The sequence below is a fragment of the Pagrus pagrus genome, assembly GCF_965226575.1.
Source record: "Pagrus pagrus genome assembly, chromosome: 23".
Taxonomy (NCBI): Eukaryota; Metazoa; Chordata; class Actinopteri; order Spariformes; family Sparidae; genus Pagrus; species Pagrus pagrus.
This window is the reverse complement of record NC_140205.1, coordinates 82,141-102,500: the sequence shown is the minus strand read 5'-3', so window position 1 is coordinate 102,500 and position 20,360 is coordinate 82,141. Positions and strand designations below refer to the sequence as shown.

The following is a 20,360-nucleotide window of genomic DNA, read 5'->3' as shown; positions in this document are numbered from 1 at the left end:
TTCTGATGTTCAGATTATCTAATGAATCTGTATTGATTTATTGATGTATTGCTCGGCAGGTCCGTAGAATACGCTGCTCCTGCTGCTCCTGTTTCCTCCTGTCAGCTCAGTATTTGCGCTCTGATGAATTTGGGTCACGAGCTTCAGTCTGGAGGAGACGAACGAGCCGGACGATCGTCTTCTGATCCGTTTGGACACGGGAAGTGATGTCAGAAGATAGGCCCACCACTGACAACCAATCAGAGAAAGACGTTTCATCATCAACCAATCAGGAAGAATAAACCCACAGGCTTCAGATTTTTAGTTTTTATAAGTTATTTCTTTAAGTTTGTAGTTTCCAGTTTATTGTGGACCTGTTGATGTGTCAGTGTCAGATTACGTCAGAGGTTTCTGTTTGGACTAAAACTGATCAGTTCCGTTTTTTATGATGATTATTGATTATCTGTCCGGAGTTAAACGACCTCTTCTTTGATGTATAAAGTATGTGCTGTTTGTCCAAATATCACAAAGTGTTTGAATTATTATTATTTGATTCATAATCTAATTTATGATCTTATGAAATGTGGCGTTGTGGTAAAAATAAGAATTAAATAAACAGCAAAGACATCTTGTTTCTTGAATTGAATTAGATTTATTTTGAATATTCTTCCTGTGTGTTCAGCCGATGACGTCTGTCTGCTCTTCACTCATTCTATTAGTAAAGATGGATAAAAAAATTAAAGTCATTAACAGTTGCAGTGTGCGTTCTGTCCTGCAGGTGGAGCCACAGGAACAGCAGATGATTCTGATGATGTTTGAAATATAAAATCTTTATTGGGTGATTTATATTTTGGATGTTTTCAGCCTCTTTATCAATAAAACAGTTTGAAACAGCTGAACTATGATCTATTTTGTTATTTTGTTCATAGGTTTAAAGTTTTGTGTTGTTTTCAACTTGAAGCAGTTTAGAACAACAACGATCTAAAGATCACTCGTCTGATTTTGTTTCAGAACTTTAAACTTTAAAAAGTTTAACAGGAAGCAGGAAGAAACATGTTTCTGATCAGTAAGTTCATACTTGATTAAAATCTGATCGATCAGATTTTAATCAGATTGATCTACAGATTTAAATGCTGTTTCACTTTACTGTAGTTTGACCTGATTATTACTTTGTATGAATGTAACTGATTCTATTTGACATCATTGTTTTCAGGTCACAGATTGAACAGATAAGAATCCTGAAGTCTGAAGTGAACATTAAAATCACTTCATACTGTTTGTCTTCAGACAATCGTCAGCTGTTTGTTGTCCGATTGTGTTTCTGTTCCCTGAGTGTCGTCTGACAGGTTTGAGCCTCACAGCTGAAGCATCTCTGCCTGCAGCTGATTGGACGATTATCTCTGAAGGAGCCATCAAATATGGCCGACAGAGGAGGAGCAGCTGCTTCTGATGATGATGAAGATGGTGATGAAGAGGATGAACTCTGACGGAGAGAGCAGAAATAAAATGACTTCACCGAGAAACACTAATAATTATAACGAGGACGAGGTCTGTTGTCCGTAGCTGAATTAATCATCTGGTCAGAGTTAAGGGGAAAGTCGACACGAAGACAAAATAACAAAAATAAAAACAAATACAGATGGAAATCATCAACTGGTTGGTCTGGTGTCCGTTTGATGACTCGACTGAAGAAATCAGTAAGCGATCAATGATGTGTTTCTGAGGTGAGATGTGTCTGCATCAGCTTCATCAACAGCTTTCATTGAAATCTTCAGCAGACATCTGATTGTTTGTGACTGAGAGGATCAATGTCCGTATTGACTCCTCTGTCAGAGGATAAAAACACGTCTGCTGTGTTTCTGTCAGAGTGAGACGTCTCGTTAAACACAATCAGACTGCAGTGATCAGCTGACTGATGAAGACGTCAGATGATGATGTCTGCAGACGTCTGATCCCACTAACACCAGTTTCACCACCAGTGACTCCTGATCACAGAGCCCGTCCTCTTCAGGAAAACCACCAGCTGGAAAATTCAAGCAGTTCATTAAAACCCATATTTGGTGGTGACCTCTAGTGGCTCTGGTAATTATCACAGGAGCAAAGGAGGAAGTATGGTGACGTAGTACAAAGGAGGAGGTTGGGTGGACAGTCAGGTAAAACAAGCGCAGGACTTTAATTCAGGAGACCGCTATTCATGTCCAGAGATAAGACTTCTCGTCAAGGCTCACTTCAAGATCAAAACCATTATTTAACAAACTCAAAAATGCTCCAACATTATTCTAAAATTAACTTAACAAAGAAACAAAACGAAAAACCAATGTGTGCCGTAAAAAGTGCTCAAATAGCGGTGGAAAGACCATAGCGGCTGCGGTGTGGTGTGAGTACTTTATAATGTCTTTAAAGTCCAGTTTCTGGGAATGTTAACAATCTATGGATTGCCAAACCGTTCAGCCTCTCCTGGGAAATGATGAAGCACAAGTAGTTTATTATAAGCTTCAGTTTTCTGAAGGACTGCTCGTAGCGAGCCACAGTCACAGGCAGAGACAGGAAACTGCACAGCAGGACACAAAGGTCTCTAAAAATGCTCTGTAGCTCGCATGTATTTAACATGTATTTAACATGTATTTAACATCAAATCAAATTAAATCAACTTTTATTTGTATGGCACTTTTCATACATCGAGTATCACAAAGTGTCTCACAGAGGATAAAAACAACAAAGAAAAACTGTGAACAACAAAGAATAACCATAAAAACCCAAACCTCCCACCCCCACAAATAAACACACAGAGATACACAAATACATACACGCTCAGGCACATACGCAGGCATACACACACACTCACACTCACACACCTATACTAGTTGTCACTGAGGAGACATGGCTGGGCACCGAGATCTGGTGAGGAAGGAGCTGCCTTTGGGGGCCGCGCACACCGAGAGAATTCATGGTCCATGACCGCAGGGGGCGCCGCCACAGGGATCACCCCAGCCCCTGCAGACAGGAGGCTCCACACCAAGGTGCAGAGCCCTCTAGCCAACCGGGCCAGAGCCGCTCACGGGACAGCACCCCCATCGGCAGACCAGAAACAACTCCCGGTGTGATAGGCCCCCATTAGGGAAGCACTGGAAATCCGAGGGACTAAAACAGTAAAATAAGATAAAAGTATAAAGGTAAACACTGAGGGAATAAAAACGACTAAAACATTAAAATAAAACAATAAAACAGTATGATAGGGTGTGTGTGTGTCTCTCTGTGTGTGTGTGTGTCTCTGTGTTTGCGTGGGTGTGTGTGTGTGTGTCTCTGTCTGTGTGTGTGTGTGTGTCTCTGTTTCTGTGTGTGCTTGTGTGTGTGTTTGTGGGGGGGTGTCTGTGTCTGTGTTTGTGTGTTTCTGTTTGTGTGTGTCTGTGTTTGTGTGTGCATGGGGGGGGTGTCTGTGTTTGTGTGAGTGTGTGGGTGTCCGTGTTTGTGTTTGTGGGTGTCTGTGTGTGTGTTTGTGTCTGTGTGTGTGTGTGTGGGTGTCCGTGTTTGTGTGTTTGTGTGTGTGTGTGAGTGGGTGTCTGTGTTTGTGTGTCTGTGTTTGTGTGTGTGTGTGTGTGTGTGTGTAGATTGAGATGTGTTGTGGTTGTGAAACAGAACTGCAGTAAAACAGTTGTTTCATATTTCTTCAGCAGATCATTGCAGACGGAGTTAAAGTGCTTTAAATTGTGTGTATGCAGATGTGGATGAATAATGAAGGAGACATACGTTCATCATGAACGAGGATAAAAGAAACGTTCTGCTGCTTCCTCTTACAAATGCTAATGACAACAGCTCATTAACATGTGGAGTGTTGAGACACTCAGTTCATGATGAAGCTGAGCCCATCTGAACACGGATGAAGAGGAGGTGTTGAAGAATAAATATTAAGATCAACTCACAGATGAAATACATAAAATCACTGAAACAAGTTCCAGTTCACAGAAATACTGTAATAAAAAAAAAAGACTTTACTGGATCGTCATCATCTTCGTCATCATGAGTGAACACTGATTCACTACAGATTGGACAGTTGTCCATCAGTCTTTCATTAATGAGTCTGTCCTTTAACTTCTGCCCTATCTGTCCATTTACCAATGTGGAGTAAGCAGTGTGTCTGACACGCAGTCACAAAAAGATCCCGTGAGCAGTGTTGTTCTCAGATGAAATAGAATTTATTGTCAAAACACAAAAACAGAAACTTAAAGCAAAATATGACTTTTCTTATGAGTCCATTGATCTGATGATGCTGCGGCTGCAGTCAATGACAGCATCGCTGCTTACGGCGGCCAATCCCCTGTCTCACATCAGCCTTTAAAACTTAAAGGTTAAGCCCCGCCCTCACCACCTGAGGATGGAGGAGGGCACACACTTACTGCTACTAATAAAATTCATTGTTCTTAATTAATAATTCATCCTTAATAATCAAAATATCCTGTAAACAGAAATAAACTAAATAACATTAAATGCGGCTCTTACAAACTGGTATGGCACTTAGTAGAGTGCATACCTCCACCAGATCCCAACAGTCCCCTTTAATTCAGCCAATCCTAGTCCAACCAACCATCCAACCAACCAACCAACAAATGGACACATGAGAAAACATCACCTCCTTGGTGGTGGCAGAGAGTTAATGTGATGAATCGCCGTGGAAACAGAGAGAGGAAAATAAAGAGGTGACAGATGAAGGTGAGGAGGAGTGTGAAGGAGAGATAATGTCCTCCTCCTCCTCATCCTCATCCTTCTGAAGCAGAATCATAATTAAAGGGTTTGAATGTGAGAGTTAAACTTACTGGAGACCAGTACAACTGTCCTTCAAGGTGTGTCACCTGCTTCACATCCCAGTGGTGTTACAGAGCAGTGTTATTTCCCATCATGCACTGCACACAGATCAACGTCAGTCAGACTTTAAGTCCACTTCCTGTCTGAAACACACACAGGAACTGCTGACACCAGGTCCAGTGTCCATCCCAGCTCCATCTCAACACCATTCATGAACACTGAGATAGGTGGAGCAGAAACTCACCTTAAACCTGGAGGGGTCAGTCCATCAGAGAACCACGACCTCAGACTGATCCAGACTGCATCACTGACCCGGTTTGTTCTGAAGGTCTCAGACCGACCAGTCCACCAGAACCACATCATCCTCAGAGAGATCAGAATCAACTTTGAGCTTCCCCCCGCCAGTTGCAACAGGTGAGCTGCTCCACCTGCTCCAGCTGCTCCACCCGCCTCAAATGAGAGAGATCAACAAAGAAGTTCAAACCTGCATGACTTATATCATGTGACATCACACACACACACACACACACACACACACACACACACACACACACACTGTGTGCTCTTATTGTTGATCATTAATGATTTCTTTAAGTCTCATTATCTACATCCAGCTGCTGCTCATCAGCTGATTTATCATATCGGTATCAATACACATGAAGAGTGATTAAACCTAACAGGAAGAAAAACACCACAGAAGAAGAGGACGAGAGAGAGAGAGAGCGAGAGAGAGGAGGGTCTCTTCATCACTACTGAGTATCAGCCAATCACAGAGCTACAACAGAGAGAGGTGATGATGTTTGTTGAATCTTTTTATAGATGAGAAGAAAAAACTTTCAGTCAGTACATAGACGACGAGGAGACGAGAGGAGGACACAAGAGGAGGAGACAAGAGGAGGAGAACTAAAGGACAGAAGAGTGAGAGGAGGAGCTGTGAAGATTGAGAATGTTTGTAAATCAATGATTTTGGATCAATAAACTGAGACGAGTGAAGAAGAAGAAGGAAGGGAAGAAAGAAGAAGAAGGAGATAGGAGGTCTGACTGGAGGACGTTCTCTGATCTGTGAGTCTTTATCAGTTTTCTGTTGTTTTATTGTGAAAGGGTTTCATTTTCATGATTTTAAACTGAAGAGAGAAAATAATTAACATATGAAGTGATGAGTGTTTCTACAGTTTGACCTCTCAGTTTCTGTTCATGTGTGACTGTCACACTGAGGTCATCCACCTCTCTGAGTCCTGATACAGATTTAATGATTAATAATCAATATAAATGTCTCCTATGGACCACTGAAGGTCCATGAACCTGTGTTTGAACCACAGTCTCTTAAATCATAACAGCTAAGTTTAGAATTAAACTTTACATTAAAATGAATTTGATCAGTTTGATGTGCTTTTATTGTGAAAATCCGGCCATGCACAGCTGTTTATAGTTTATGGACGAGCAGATATGCTCATTAATAATTATTAATCAATGGATTATAGATAACGGTCTCTCTCTCTGAACTCGTCCTCCGTCATGTGACCTGATGACCTCATGGTAAATCTGTCCAACTGTTGAACACCTGCAGCTCTTAACAGAGGCCCCGCCCACCAAACATGACTCACACCCATCTACCAATCACAGATGAGCAGCATGTTGTACATCACTTCCTGTTGACTGATGATGAACTGAAGCTGTTTGATTAGACTTTAGACTTTTATTTATCCCACATCGGGGAAATTTACTCGTTACAGCAGCAGGTAGACAGACATACAATAAATACATGAGCAGGTAGACAGACATCCAATACGTACAGGGGACATAAAACAAGTAGACTTAAAATACTAAAAAGGATTTAAATAAGAGACAGAAAATATAAATGTGTAGAAAAATAAAATAAAAATAAAAAAGCTATTAACAAGGTATTATTGCACACGGTAATTGCACAAATTGGCGGAAGTAGAAGTGGTAATAGTGCAGCATATGTAGGTGTTTAAGGTGCTTATGGTGCTACATTAAGAGTTTGTGGTGTTGTACAGTCTGACTGCAGACGGGATGAACGACCTGCGGCAGCGTTCTGTTTTGCACCGTGGGTGGAGCAGTCTGTTACTGAAGGAGCTGCTTAGGGCCCCCACAGTATCATGTAGTGGGTGAGAGGGGTTGTCCATAATCGATGTCAGCTTGGCTAACATCCTCCTCTCACCCACCTCCTCAATGGAGTCCAGAGGACAGTCCGAGACTGAGCCAGCCCTCTTGACCAGCTTATTGAGTCTCTTCCTGTCCCTCTCTGAGCTTCCACAGCTCCAGCAGACCACAGCGTAGAAGATCGCTGATGCTACCACAGAGTCATAGAAAGTTTTTAGCAGTGACCTGCACACACCAAAGGACCTCAGTCTCCTCAACAGATGGAGACGACTTTGGCCCTTCTTGTACAGGACATCTGTGTTGTGAGTCCAGTCCAGTTTATTGTTTATGTGAACACCCGGGTATTTGTACTCCTCCACGATCTCAATGTCCAAACCCTGGATGTTCACCGGTGCAGTTTGAGGAGGCTTCCTCCTGAAATCGATCACCACCTCCTTTGTCTTACCGGCATTGATGCGCAGGTGGTTCAGTTCACACCAGGCGACACAGTTGGTGATAACCTTCCTGTACTCCAGATCGTTCCCCTCTGCCACACGTGCAACAATGGCTGTATCGTCAGAGAACTTCTGGAGGTGGCAGCTGTCAGTGTTGTAACTGAAGTCTGACGTGTAGAGTGTGAAGAGGAAAGGGGAGAGCACTGTACCCTGTGGAGCTCCCGTGCTGCAGACTACCACATCAGACACACAGTCGCAAAGCCTTGATGTAATTCTCTTTAATTCATTTCCTGTTTTATATTTTGAGTCTGATTCACTCTTTAAATGAATTCATTATATATGTCAAAGTCTTTTTAAGGCCCCGCCCCCTAAAAGCCCACTCTATTCTGATTGGTTAAATGTCCAGAGACAATGACAAATGTGACTGGATGTAGTTGGTTGTTATACGTCTTATTGGGACACACTAATGCGGCAATCCAGATGCATGATACACCACCCGCCCGAGTTGCAAAGTGTGAAATCTCCCAGCTGTCTTGCGACATTTCACTGAGGCACGCCCCCTTTTGGTCGTAATATCAACTGTCCCACTCGGGGCTCCTGAGACTACACCGAGGAGAGCGAGGATAACCACACGACTAGACAAACAAAGACGGCTGCGCCCGTAATTGATGTATTTTCTTTGTATTTGTACCACGTTGGTCATTTTGATGTGGATTTTAAATGCTCTTACACACTTCACCAATGCATTGCATGGTCTTGCTGCGCGTGCAATATAATTTAAAGTTTTATTTTCGAGCTGGTTTGCTGAAGAGGCTAATGTAGCTAACAATAACAATAACAATGACTAGCCTGCTACTGCCCTGATGGCGTCCATGTTCTTTCCCAACTCGTCATGTAGCGATGCCCACAAAGACAAACGGGAACACTAAAAATGCTACAAGCCAGGAAGTTACGTCACGTTTGCGCGTAAGAGCAACTCGGGCGGGTGGTGTCCCATGCAGCTCGATTGCCGCATAAATCTTTCTCTGGCATACTTAATAGTGTGGTGCTACAGGTACTGGAACACAGGGTACATATAAACATCTGTCTGTCCTGTGATTGGCTGTAACCCATCCAATCAGAGCAGGTGTCATCAAACAGTCAGTGTCAGTTTAAAGGTGGAGGTGACGGAGCTGTTAACACACCAGCTGCCTGGAGGGAAACACTCCCCGTGTGTGAGACACCTCATTACACACATGATGGTGTGTGTCCTCTTCATCATCATCACCATCATCATCATCATCAGCAGCAGCAGCATCAGAGCTGTGGCACCTGTTAGAATGTTCTCCATCAGCAGCTCCATCAGCAGCTCCATCAGCAGCAGACCTTTAAAGCTGTGAAACCTGAACACTACGAGAGGACAAACATTTTATCTGACAAACGAAGGTCAATTAAGATTTCTGCACGAAATACAAAGAAAAATAAAAGAGGAGAATGTGGAGAGGAAGTCCGGAGTCACCATGAAAACAGATTTCAAATCTAAAAACTTACCTGATGCTGAACACAACGAGGAAACTGAAACAATCATGTGTCTCTTAATCTGATAACAAACAGCATCACTGTCAGACTGTCTCTGCCGATAGAGATGACCTGCTGCAGCTGATCACTTCCTGTCTAACACCAGATATTGATCAATATTGATTTGAGTCTCTACAGTGTCTGTGAACCCCAGTAACATGAATCATGTCAGTAAGAGATGATCATATCAGATCAGACTTACAGCTCTGTCGCAGGCTGACAGCTGCACAGATTATCAGGACGACAGAGTTTAAACTGTGTGGGTGGAGGTCGGGTAGAGTTCACTACACTTCACTGAGTCACTGAGCTGCAGCTGATGTTCATCTCCACTTTTACACACATGAAGCATCTGTAGATGGTTTGAGTCAGAAACTGAAGCTTTCTGTCACCAAACATCAGTGTGATAATCACAGATAACGTTGTTAATCAGAGAGACGTCCTGCTGGAATCAATCAGAGATCCTGTCATCATCCATCAACACCATCAAAACCATCCATCCCTCCATCTCTTCTTCTGTGTTTCCTGTCCATCTTTGTGTGAAAAGCCTTTGGTGTGAAGATAAGCGTGGTGCTGCTGTCTGATGAACTGATGAGAATCTAATGAGTTGAAGCTGTGAAGCAGCAGGAGGTGACGAGCTGATTGTCGCAATCATTTTGTCTCTGCTGCTCTGTTTATGTCCTCAGTGACACCACTGAGCTGTGTGGACCGAGCTTTCGGGCCTGTTCTTCATCTGAATAGTCAGACAGTCATACTGCCCTCTAGAGGGTTCGTCATTTTATTAACATAGTAGGTGTAGTGTCTCTGGTTCATGTTGGATAGAGGTGCAGGATGAAGTGTTCAGGTTTCATGTTTTTCAGAGGCTCACTTCAAACTGCAGGTTATAAGAAAGCAATCACTACTAGTTAGCTGATGTCTCTGTCGCTAACTTGTTAGCCCACTGACGTCACACCGTTATTGCTGATTTCTGCATGACAGTCCTGCATTTTGATATATTTTAATGTTGCATTTCCCCTTTGCTGACATGTGAGGCCTATCATGTAACTGAAGTTCAGCAGCGAGGTTGCTGCAGTTGGTGGCGCCCCTCTAACATTAGAGCAGACTGCAGGGCAGCAGCACAGGTCGCTAATGTTAGCCTGTAAAACACCAACAGTGTCCAGCTGATGAAGCGGTTCTTATTATTTGATGACTTGATTGAAGTTGTAAATGACTTGAGAGCGTCCATGTTTTTCTGTCTCCATCAGATGACAAATTGCATTGTGATAATACCGGGGTTGCCATGGTAACACAAGAGAAATCACCATAGCTGAAGACGACATGTTGGAAATTTCTGGTCGCGTCTGTTTACATAGACGCCTTCAACGATGACTGATGATGTCTGAGGGTGTTGAAGGGTCGTCCCATTGTATAGGGGGAGATTTTAACCCCTTTAACTCTGCTCTGAGGGGCAAAACGAGGGACAGGGGTAAAAACTGGAAATGGGATTGATCTTACAGGAATGCTAGCAGCTCTGTGAGGCTCAACTAAATGCTAACATCAGCATGCTAACATGCTCACAGTGACAACGCTAACATGCTGATGTGTAGCAGGTATACTGTTTACCATGTTCGCCATCTTAGTTTAGCTAATGTTAGCATGCTAACATGTGTGTGTGTATGTTGTGCATGTGTGTGAGTGTGTGTGTGTGTATTTGTGTTTGGCCCTGGTCTCTGGTTGTCGTGGTAACTGCGAAGTGGTTGGAGAGCAGCTCTGTGATCTGCTTCAGTCTGAGAAGAGACACTCCACCAACAATACACCTGACATTTAATACAAGCTGCTCCACTTCCTTATATGACCACCAAAATAAAAGAGCATCACAAATCATCAACAGAAACATAAGATCAGTCTGTGTTGAATGTCTGAAGGTCGTCTACAATCAGTTTTCATCAGAAACAAAACAACACACATTTGCCGTATTTAGCCATTGAGAATCACCTGCCGTAAATTCCTTTATTACTAATTAATTAATCCTTGTTTTCATCCAAATGCAGCACAAACTTGAACAGAATTTCTAGGAAATAGGCAAAAGACAATGCAAATTGCTGCAGGAGCAAATAGTTTGTGACTATTTTCAGCAGCTGATTAATCCACATTTTGTGCTGCAGGATGGTGTGTGTGTGTGTGTGTGTGTGTGTGTGTTTGAGACAAACTACATTTCCTGTCTATTATTGACAATCAGCAGCAGACTGATCATGATGAGCGAAGAGAAGAATCTGAAGAAATCAGACTCAGTCTGCTGTCAAACTGCTGACACTGAAACCCCCAGAGCACTGAGCCAACACCTGGGACAGGGAACAACAAGGTGAGACCTGAACTCATCAATACGCTGTCTGAATGTATGAAACAGTCTGACAGTAAACTGTTTGTGTCCAGATGTTGAATCCAGCCAAGCAGCTGTGTTCAGGGCCTCCATCATGGACAATGTGACACCTGACAGCCTGCCAGGTAAGATGCACCTGAAGGACTACAACTACCTGGCCCTGGTCCTCGGTGTCCCTTTAATCCTGGTCATCATCCTGGGCAACATCCTGGTGTGTCTGAGTGTGCTCACTGAGCGCTCCCTGAAAACTGCCACCAACTACTTTATCATCAGCCTGGCGGTGGCCGACCTGCTGCTGGCAGTGCTGGTGCTGCCGCTCTACGTCTACTCTGAGGTCAGTGAGACTTTATATCTGCGGAGTGAGGACATGTCTGAGAGTAGGGACGCTCTATGTCCAGTCTGAGGTCAGTGAGACTTTATAGCTGCGGAGTGAGGACATGTCAGACAGTAGGGACGCTCTATGTCCAGTCTGAGGTCATTGAGATTTTATAGCTGCGGAGTGAGGACATGTCAGACAGTAGGGACGCTCTACGTCCAGTCTGAGGTCAGTGAGACGTTATACCTGCAGAGTGAGGACATGTCAGAGAGTAGGGACACTCTATATTCTGAGGTCAGTGTTTATGAGGACCAGTATGACATTTGAACTGCAGAGTGAGGACACTTTGTAAAGTGAGGACATTTGATTGTGTTTGTTGTGTTTAGTTTCTGGGAGGTATCTGGACGTTGAGCACCAGCATCTGTGACGCTCTGATGACGATGGACGTGATGCTGTGTACAGCCTCCATCCTCAACCTGTGTGCCATCAGCGTGGACCGGTGAGTCCACCTGTCCTCAGTCTGAATCTAGCATGTGATAAGAAGAGAGATGAAGATGTCCTCATCATGTATTTAACTCAGAGTGATCAGTGTGTGAGTGACATGTCCTCTCATTACGGTCTGATGACCTCCATCATGCTGCAGAAATAAAGACTTAATTAGCAGCAGACTGCCAGCAGAGTTAATTAAGATTTTCAAATAACAACTTCAGTTTGACCTGAACGAGGCACCAGAGTATTTCTCCATCATGATCATGTGACAGTCGTCTTTATTACAGTACAGATTAATAAAGATAATTTAATGAATCTCATGAACGAGTTTTAAAAAATAAATGACTCTCATTCCATTTATTTTAACCTTCAGCTTCATGTTAACTCTCTGAGGTCTCTCGCTGTGATCTTCACGAGTCACATACACTTTAATCATATTTATAGTTTCAGTCACGTCGTTAGAGAGAAAACAGATGATTGAATCCAGATTTTTATATCCGACAGCTGCTAATGGAGCCGACTAACAGCTTTCAACATGCTGAGGAAATATAATGAAACACTTTGACAGGAGCTGAATCAACTTATCATCACAACATAAACTACACAAACTGCCACAGTTTAACATACAGAAGTGCTGAGTCAGCAGGTTTAAGTCTGAGAAACATCCTGTTTCCTCTGACAGGAAATCAAATTACCAACAAAAACATCCTCAAGCAGAAATGATCCAAAACAAAAACCACACACCTGAAACACATCCTGATTGGTTGGTGTGCAGTTATTAACCTGACTCACTGGTCCGTGTGTGTTGCAACTCACCCGTCTCAGTGACGCTGTCTCACCTGTCTGTGTGACGCTGCCTCACCTGTCTCACCTGTCTGTCTTGTGTTTCAGGTACATCGCGGTGGTGGTCCCTCTGAAGTACAACAGGAACCAGTTCAGCATCCGTCAGCTGGCTCTCATCACTGCCACCTGGGTGCTGTCTCTGGGCGTGGCGAGTCCAGTTATCTTCGGTCTGAACCAGGTGCCGGGTCGTGATCGGAGCGTGTGCAAACTGGAGGACGACCGCTTCGTGGTGTACTCGTCCATCTGCTCCTTCTTCGTGCCTTGTCCCGTCATGCTCTTCTTGTATTATTGGATGTTTCGAGGCCTGCGGCGATGGAGCGGTCGCAGTCGATCTCAGGCGGGTCGAGCCGGCCGCCGAGCTTTCTCTTTACATCTCGGCTCAGCTCTACAGCGAGCGAAATCCTCGACCGCTGGGAGTCGAGGGAAGGTCGTGTACGCCACGCCGTCCAGCCTCAGCCCCACCTCCCCATCCACTGTTTCCATGACGACGCCCTCTGCAACCCCAGTGACAGAGGAGCAGCGCGACGAGATGGCGGTGGTAGCAGAGAGTGACCCGATGACAACGCAGATCGATAGCGTGTCAGACGGTGAGCCGGCAGAGAGGAGGGAGGGCAGCAGCAGGAGAGAGAACGGCCTGATGAAGACGAAGAGAGGAAGAAGAAACAGTAAGAGCAGCAGAGTCAGCGGCAGAGAACGCAAAGCCATGAAGGTCCTGCCCGTTGTCGTCGGTGAGCATTCAATCGGTTGACCTTTATTCATAATTATCGTCCAATGGGAGCACTAACAAAAAAAGCAAAAGCAATAACAAACAAACTTGAAAGGAGGCTGTGGGTGCCACGGTGGCTCAGCTGGTAGAGGCTCGCTGCAGCAGCCCAGGCTTCGAGTCCTTTGCTGCTTGTCATCCCCCCATCCCATTTCCAGTCATATCTCAAGCTGCCCTATCAAATAAAGCCATCAAAAGGACAAAAAAATAAATAAAATACTTTGAAAAAAAAGGAAGAAAAAGAAACTGAAAATAAAAGTTCAATCGAGCATCAAACCAACAATTAATAACAATTACATATGAGACAAAACTGCAACTGAGAAACTGAACGACTAAAAACTGTCTAAAATAAAAATCTGAATCTAGCAGATCTAAATATCTCTGAATTGATATTGGACGTGGCTTGATTGCATTAAAGGTGACTGTTGGACTTTGGCGGAGGTATGCACTCTGTAGAATTACATTCTAGTTTTAGATTTTTGAGATCAAAATGACTGAAATGATTCATCAATGATTAAAACCGTAGCTGATTAATTAGTTAGCTGAACTCTTCAGCTCTGATTCTGTTGTTGAGCGAGGTTTTTCATATGACAAAGGTCAAAAAAAGATTTTTACTGATGATGAGGAACGACGTCCTCTTCTGTCCTCCATCTTTGCTCTCAAACATGACAAGTCTTCCAGTTTTATGTCTGTTGTTCTGTTGTGTAAATACGTCCTTAGACTGAATTTATATTTTTGATATCAAGGTACAAACTGTATGAATGATCATTTAGATTCACATTAATGCAGAAAAATGAATTTTAGTATAAAGTCATGACACAGTGAGTTTGTCTGTCCACATCCAGCTCTGTGTTCATCAGCGTGACCAAGTCTCTCCAGGAGGCGAGTCGGCACTAAAGACAAACAAGCCATATTTATTCTCCTAAATGAGATTTTCTTCTCTCTCAGCTGGAAGTTTGTTCTGTTTTTTCATGTTTAACTGTAACACACAGAGAAACTGTGATCGTCTCAGTAAAAATAGAAACTGTTTCTATCCATCTCATCTCCGTGGAAACCACATTACCGCCTCAGCAGCACCTAAACACCAGAGACACATTTAAACAAACCTGCCTGCACACACACACACACACACACACACACACACACAGATTATCAGGAGAAATTTGGGCTTCAGTGTTTCGTCCAGGACACTTCAACACCCTGTGATGTTCTACTAACAACAAGTCAGAGAGAAAAGCTGATGCTTTCTTCAACCTGTTAGGATAATTATATTCTGTATATTTAATGAGGAAACTGTTTAATTTCAACATATTTTACTAACATTAAATCCTGATTAAACCCTCAGCAGAGAAACACAGATCATCTCCCAACAAGTTTTCAGTCAATGTTGAAAGTTTTTGATGAATAATTGAAACGATAAGATGATTATGAAAACAGTTACTGATTCATTTTCTGTCAATCAACTAATTGATTAATCAAGTAATCAGTGTAGGTCTAATCATTGCTGCACAGATTTAAAATTTCCATTTTAATGAAGATTTCCACACAGCAGTGATGAGTCAGAGGTGACATGTCAGCATGTAGCTCCACCCACACCTGTAGATGTTTTTGAAGTTCTTTGCTTTTACTTTTTCTTGTGGGTGTAAAGACGCCTTTTTGACCTGATTACCTGGACAGCTGTTTGTGTGTGTGTGTGTGTGTGTGTGTGTGTGTGTGTGTGTGTGTGTGTGTGTGTGTGTGTCTTTAAAGGAACAGTTCCCACAAAGTAAAATCCAGTCATTAAACCCCCATTGTTTATAAAGATGATTAGTCAGAATCGCTCGCCATCTTCTGCAAAAGACTCAAGACTCACTTCAGACTTCACCTCGACCCCGCATAGCATGACTCCCTCCCAACCCCCCCACCCCTTAAAAAAAATGTATTTACATGCACTTGTATGTTCTGACCCGTAGCACTTACACCATAGCACTTTTGTACTTATGGTGTCCTTGATAAATAGCAGCTACTTTGCTCAGATGAGGGCTTGAAAATTGTTTTTATCTTTTCTTTTCTACTTTACCAACGGTGATATGTTGTGGTTTCTTTCTAGTGACAAATGTACCTATTGTAAGTCGCTTTGGACAAAAGCGTCTGCTAGATGCCCTAAATGTAATGTAATGTAATAAGTCCATTGCAGATTTATAATACACTTCTTTATGCAGATGACACACGCTAAAGTCATGTCCTGATTGTCCTCATGTTTTTTCTGAACCTCATAATAATGATCACCTGCCCCTCTAACGTTGTCTGTCCTCTGTGTCTTTAGGTGTGTTTCTGGCCTGTTGGACACCTTTCTTCGTCGTCCACGTCACCAAGGTGTTATGTCAGTCATGTGACATTGGCCCCACCCTTATCTCTGTGGTAACGTGGCTCGGTTATGTCAACAGCGCCGTCAACCCGATCATCTACACCGCCTTCAACGCGGAGTTCAGGAACGTCTTTCACAAGCTGCTCTGCTGTCGGACGTAAAATTTAACCTGGTTAACAATGATCTGAGACTGCGTCATCAGACTCAAACTGAGTCAAACTGAGTCTCAAACCGAGTCAGACTGTCCAGGATTTTATGTCTTGTAACCAGAGATGAATGTTCTTTAAGAGACTCGTCCATCCAACAGGAAAATGTTTCTGACTAAAGCTTAACTTTACATCTCAGCTGGACTAAAAACACTCTGTCTTATTTTGAAGGTTTATTCATGTGCCAGTCTCTTTTTTTTAAGGTTTTAATCATGTGTGAGTTATTATTAAAGCTGAGCACTAGTCAGATTAGTATCCACAGCCTCGATGCATAAAATCAGTGAAGAAGTGCAGAATTATAAATGTAGTTTGATATCTGAGTGTTTAATGTTGTTGTTTTTTTTTTAAAGGTGCAGATTTTACACATCAGTGTCGACTCATCTTCTTCTGTTTTTACTGAAAGTGTTGATGAAGATTTTTGTGACTGAATCAGAAAACAACAAACTGAATGTTTCATGAAGACAAACAGAGATATTGTGATGAAGTTTATTAAAGAGGAGAATCTGGTTTGTATCCGTGATGTGAAGGTGAAGATGTGTAGCTCATTAACTGAGAAATAATAAAGATTATTAACAAATGAGGTTTTTTTTTTAACAAGAAGTAAATAGAAACATTTATTTCTTCTGTGAATGTTTTGTACTGTGCTATGTATTATTTCATATTCAGTGTGAAGTATGTCTCCTACAGAGTTTCTACTACAACAGTCTCAGTGTAATACTGAGGCCTCCCATTAGTATGTAGACTGACGTGCTCAGTGGATGATCGCAGATGATCAGGTCATTCTATATTTATCAGATTTTACTTTTACCACTTTATCACCTTTTTAATTTCTTTGGTTTTTTTTGGTTTACATTTTTGTCGTTCATGCTTTCATCTTTTCTTTTGTTCAGTTGTTCAGATGTTCGGCTTCCTGCAGGTGACACTAATGACACGTTTCAGTGTGGGCGGAGCTCCTGTCCACCTGTCACTGACTCCTCACCTGCACGACAACAACCTCCCACACTTTCATTCTTCATCTGCAGCAGATTCATCACAACTGACGTCTAATCTCCTTCATCCCTGAGAACTGGAAGAGAGAAGAAGAGGAGGAGAAGAGAGAAGAGTGACGAGGAGGAGGAGGAGGAGGAGAGAGAAGAGTGACGAGGAGGAGGAGAAGAGAGAAGAGTGAAGAGGAGGAGGAGAAGAGAGAAGAGTGACGAGGAGGAGGAGGAGGGGAGAGAAGAGTGAAGAGGAGGAGGAGAAGAGAGAAGAGTGACGAGGAGGAGGAGGAGGAGGAGAGAGAAGAGTGACGAGGAGGAGGAGAAGAGAGAAGAGTGAAGAGGAGGAGGAGAAGAGAGAAGAGTGAAGAGGAGGAGGAGGAGGAGAGAGAAGAGTGACGAGGAGGAGGAGAAGAGAGAAGAGTGAAGAGGAGGAGGAGGAGGAGAGAGAAGAGGAGGAGGAAGAGGAGGAAAGAAGAGGAGGAGAGAGAAGAGGAGGAGGAGAGAGAAGAGAAGAGTGAAGAGGAGGAGGAGGAGGAGGAGGAGAGAGAAGAGGAGGAGGAAGAGGAGGAAAGAAGAGGAGGAGGAGGAGGAAAGAAGAGGAGGAGGAGGAGGAGGAGGAGGAAGAGGAGGAAAGAAGAGGAGGAGAAGATAGAAGAGTGAAGAGGAGGAGGAAGAGGAGGAAAGAAGAAGAGGAGGAGGAGAGAGAAGAGGAGGAGGAAGAGGAGGAAAGAAGAGGAGGAGGAGGAGGAGGAGGAGAGAGAAGAGGAGGAGGAAGAGGAGGAGAGAAGAGGAGGAGGAGGAGGAGGAGAGGAGGGGGGAGAAGGACAACATCCCTCCCTCTCTTTGCTCAAACAGCCATGGAAACCACTCAGGGTTACCACGGTAACAAGGAGTTCATTGAACATGCGTTCAGAAGTCCATCCAGAAAACGGAGGATGTTATTCTGTCTGACCAGTTTATTCACTTTATGTTTTTGTGGTTTTGTGTCATGACAATAAATTACATTTTCTAATATGAGTTCTGTGCAAAACACTCAAATAAACTAAAGGCCTAAATCACATTTTTATTTTTGTTTTACGAACAGTAAAAATATGTTTGAGTCTAACTCCAGTCTGTGTTTTTATTCTTATTAAACTATAATGAGTCATTATAATAAAACAAGTGAAATCTAATTAAACACAAAAAACAAACCGTATTCACATCACAATGTGAACGACTGACCATGGAGAGACTGTTGATCAGTATATTTATTTCCAAATGTAAAACACATTTTCAATAAATGACCTCAACAGACTGATAAACAATTAATTGATTAATCATAAATTTATCTTCACTTTCACTTTTTCTACCTTCTGCAGCAACAAACCGTGGAGGAGCTGAAATCCACAGTAATGTACTGAAATTCTTTATCTGACTGCTGAAGGAGGGAAATGTTCTTTTTCTTCATGAACATACAGAGAAGAGACGGAAAATAAAAAGACACTGCTGGATCACAGGCACCTCTCATTAGCTGGAGTCAGGCGCTGCCATGATGGCTACAGCCAGTAGCGCTCACTGTGAGATTCATTTTGGGTGACGACGCATCAGCTCTGTCCACCATTTATACAATCTATGGTTTCCATCTATCAGTCTATCAATATTGTTGTCAGGAGGCTCTGGTTAATAAAGCTTCTTCAAACTGTGACCATCTAAAGTTTTTTTTGGATCTATTTTTACTGTTGTCTCGTTCTCACTGTTCTTCTTCGTCCTCATCACGTGCAGTTTGTCAGCTGTGAGGCTGAACCTCGTTATCGCTCCACAAATAGTTTCTCAGTCAGTCAGAGACGAGATGCTGCTATAAAAACACTGCATACGTTAAGTTTCACACACATAATCACAGACAGCTCCTGACCCACTTCATCTCAAACAGACCTGCTGCATGTTTGTGTTGTTGTGTGTTGTGTTGTTTATCTGCTGGATGTTTGTGTCAGACTTCAGTTATCACTCCTGCTCGTCTCGTTTTCTGCTTCTGTTCCTGAGCTCTGAGCCAAACTGAGGAAAATCTTCAGTTTTACACTTTTTCTCACTCTGCTGATGAATTCATGATACACAGGCCTCTGATGTTACTCAGTCCTTCTCAGAGGAGACAATGAAAATGATGAAAATACCATTTTATTATTAAAATCAGTCTTTCACCTCGTTGTCCATCTCCACCTTATCTTATGAGCCTTAAATCAGTCTAAATCTGATGTGTTGATGAACCAGAAGGTCTAGATGACTGGAAAGGCGAGAGCTCCATCCTTTCAGTCGGGGACAACACCACCAGAGAGAGACTAGAGAGGACCTCAACACCAACAGCACTAAAGATATGTGGCAGCAGATCCAGAACATCACAGGCTACAAAACCAGGAGTGCCCTCATCAAGTGTGAGGCCAGGCTGCCAGATGAGCTGAACACATCAAAGATAACATCCCTGACAGCCTGGACCCTCACCAGTCTGAACCATCAGCAGCCTGGACCCTCACCAGTCTGAACCATCACCAGCCTGGACCCCCACCAGCCTGGACCCTCACCAGTCTGAACCATCACCAGCCTGGACCCTCACCAGTCTGAACCATCATCAGCCTGGACCCTCACCAGTCTGAACCATCACCAGCCTGGACCCCCACCAGCCTGGACCCTCACCAGTCTGAACCATCACCAGCCTGGACCCTCACCAGTCTGAACCATCACCAGCCTGGACCATCACCAGCCTGGACCCTCACCAGTCTGAACCATCACCAGCCTGGACCCTCACCAGTCTGAACCATCACCAGCCTGGACCCCCACCAGCCTGGACCCTCACCAGTCTGGACCCTCACCAGTCTGAACCATCACCAGCCTGGACCATCACCAGCCTGGACCCTCACCAGTCTGAACCATCACCAGCCTGGACCCTCACCAGTCTGAACCATCACCAGCCTGGACCCCCACCAGCCTGGACCCTCACCAGTCTGGACCCTCACCAGTCTGAACCATCACCAGTCTGAACCATCACCAGCCTGGACCATCACCAGCCTGGACCCTCACCAGTCTGAACCATCACCAGCCTGGACCCTCACCAGTCTGAACCGTGACGTGCCGCGAGCGATATCACTCCGTCCAGCGATGTCGCTCAACCCTGAAAAAGTCGCTCACTCTGTCTCTA

The 20,360-nt window shown here is 43.6% G+C and overlaps 2 protein-coding genes and 1 long non-coding RNA gene across 9 annotated transcripts in view; 2 read left to right on the top strand and 1 right to left on the bottom strand.

Annotated features, from left to right (window-relative positions):
* The window catches only part of LOC311252528 (uncharacterized protein), a 7,582-nt gene extending 7,039 nt beyond the window's left edge, over nt 1-543 (top strand). For all 6 annotated transcript variants that reach the window (XM_084345732.1, XM_084345731.1, XM_084345730.1 and 3 more), the window contains one exon: nt 60-543. In XM_084345732.1, coding sequence (XP_084201858.1) covers nt 60-207 — 148 coding nt within the window. In that variant the 3' untranslated portion in view covers nt 208-543. The remainder of the gene's footprint in view (nt 1-59) is intronic.
* A 5,105-nt stretch (nt 544-5,648) lies between these two features.
* drd4-rs (dopamine receptor D4 related sequence) lies at nt 5,649-16,787 on the top strand. Of its 2 annotated transcripts, none has more exons than XM_084346353.1 (6): nt 5,649-5,841; nt 11,113-11,232; nt 11,304-11,584; nt 11,953-12,065; nt 12,947-13,626; nt 15,967-16,787. In XM_084346353.1, the coding sequence occupies exons 3-6, from the start codon at nt 11,345-11,347 to the stop codon at nt 16,167-16,169; spliced, it is 1,236 nt and encodes a 411-aa protein (XP_084202479.1). In that variant the 5' UTR covers nt 5,649-5,841; nt 11,113-11,232; nt 11,304-11,344; the 3' UTR covers nt 16,170-16,787. The 2 variants fall into 2 exon arrangements, with proteins under 2 accessions (XP_084202479.1, XP_084202478.1); XM_084346352.1 differs by having other exon boundaries at nt 11,110-11,232.
* Nucleotides 11,834-13,039, bottom strand: LOC311252815. Its single transcript, XR_014621583.1, has 2 exons — nt 12,927-13,039; nt 11,834-12,092 (listed from the first exon to the last, which is right to left on the bottom strand). It is a non-coding gene; the product is annotated as an uncharacterized lncRNA (long non-coding RNA).
* Nucleotides 16,788-20,360: the final 3,573 nt, after the last annotated feature.

Bases quoted from the DNA above. Each gene is read 5' to 3' on its own strand.
- drd4-rs (XM_084346353.1), top strand. From the start codon at position 11,345: ATGGACAATGTGACACCTGACAGCCTGCCAGGTAAGATGCACCTGAAG. The intron at 11,585-11,952 runs GTCAGTGAGACT...TGTTGTGTTTAG, and splicing joins CGCTCTACGTCTACTCTGAG to TTTCTGGGAGGTATCTGGAC. The intron at 13,627-15,966 runs GTGAGCATTCAA...CTGTGTCTTTAG, and splicing joins GGTCCTGCCCGTTGTCGTCG to GTGTGTTTCTGGCCTGTTGG.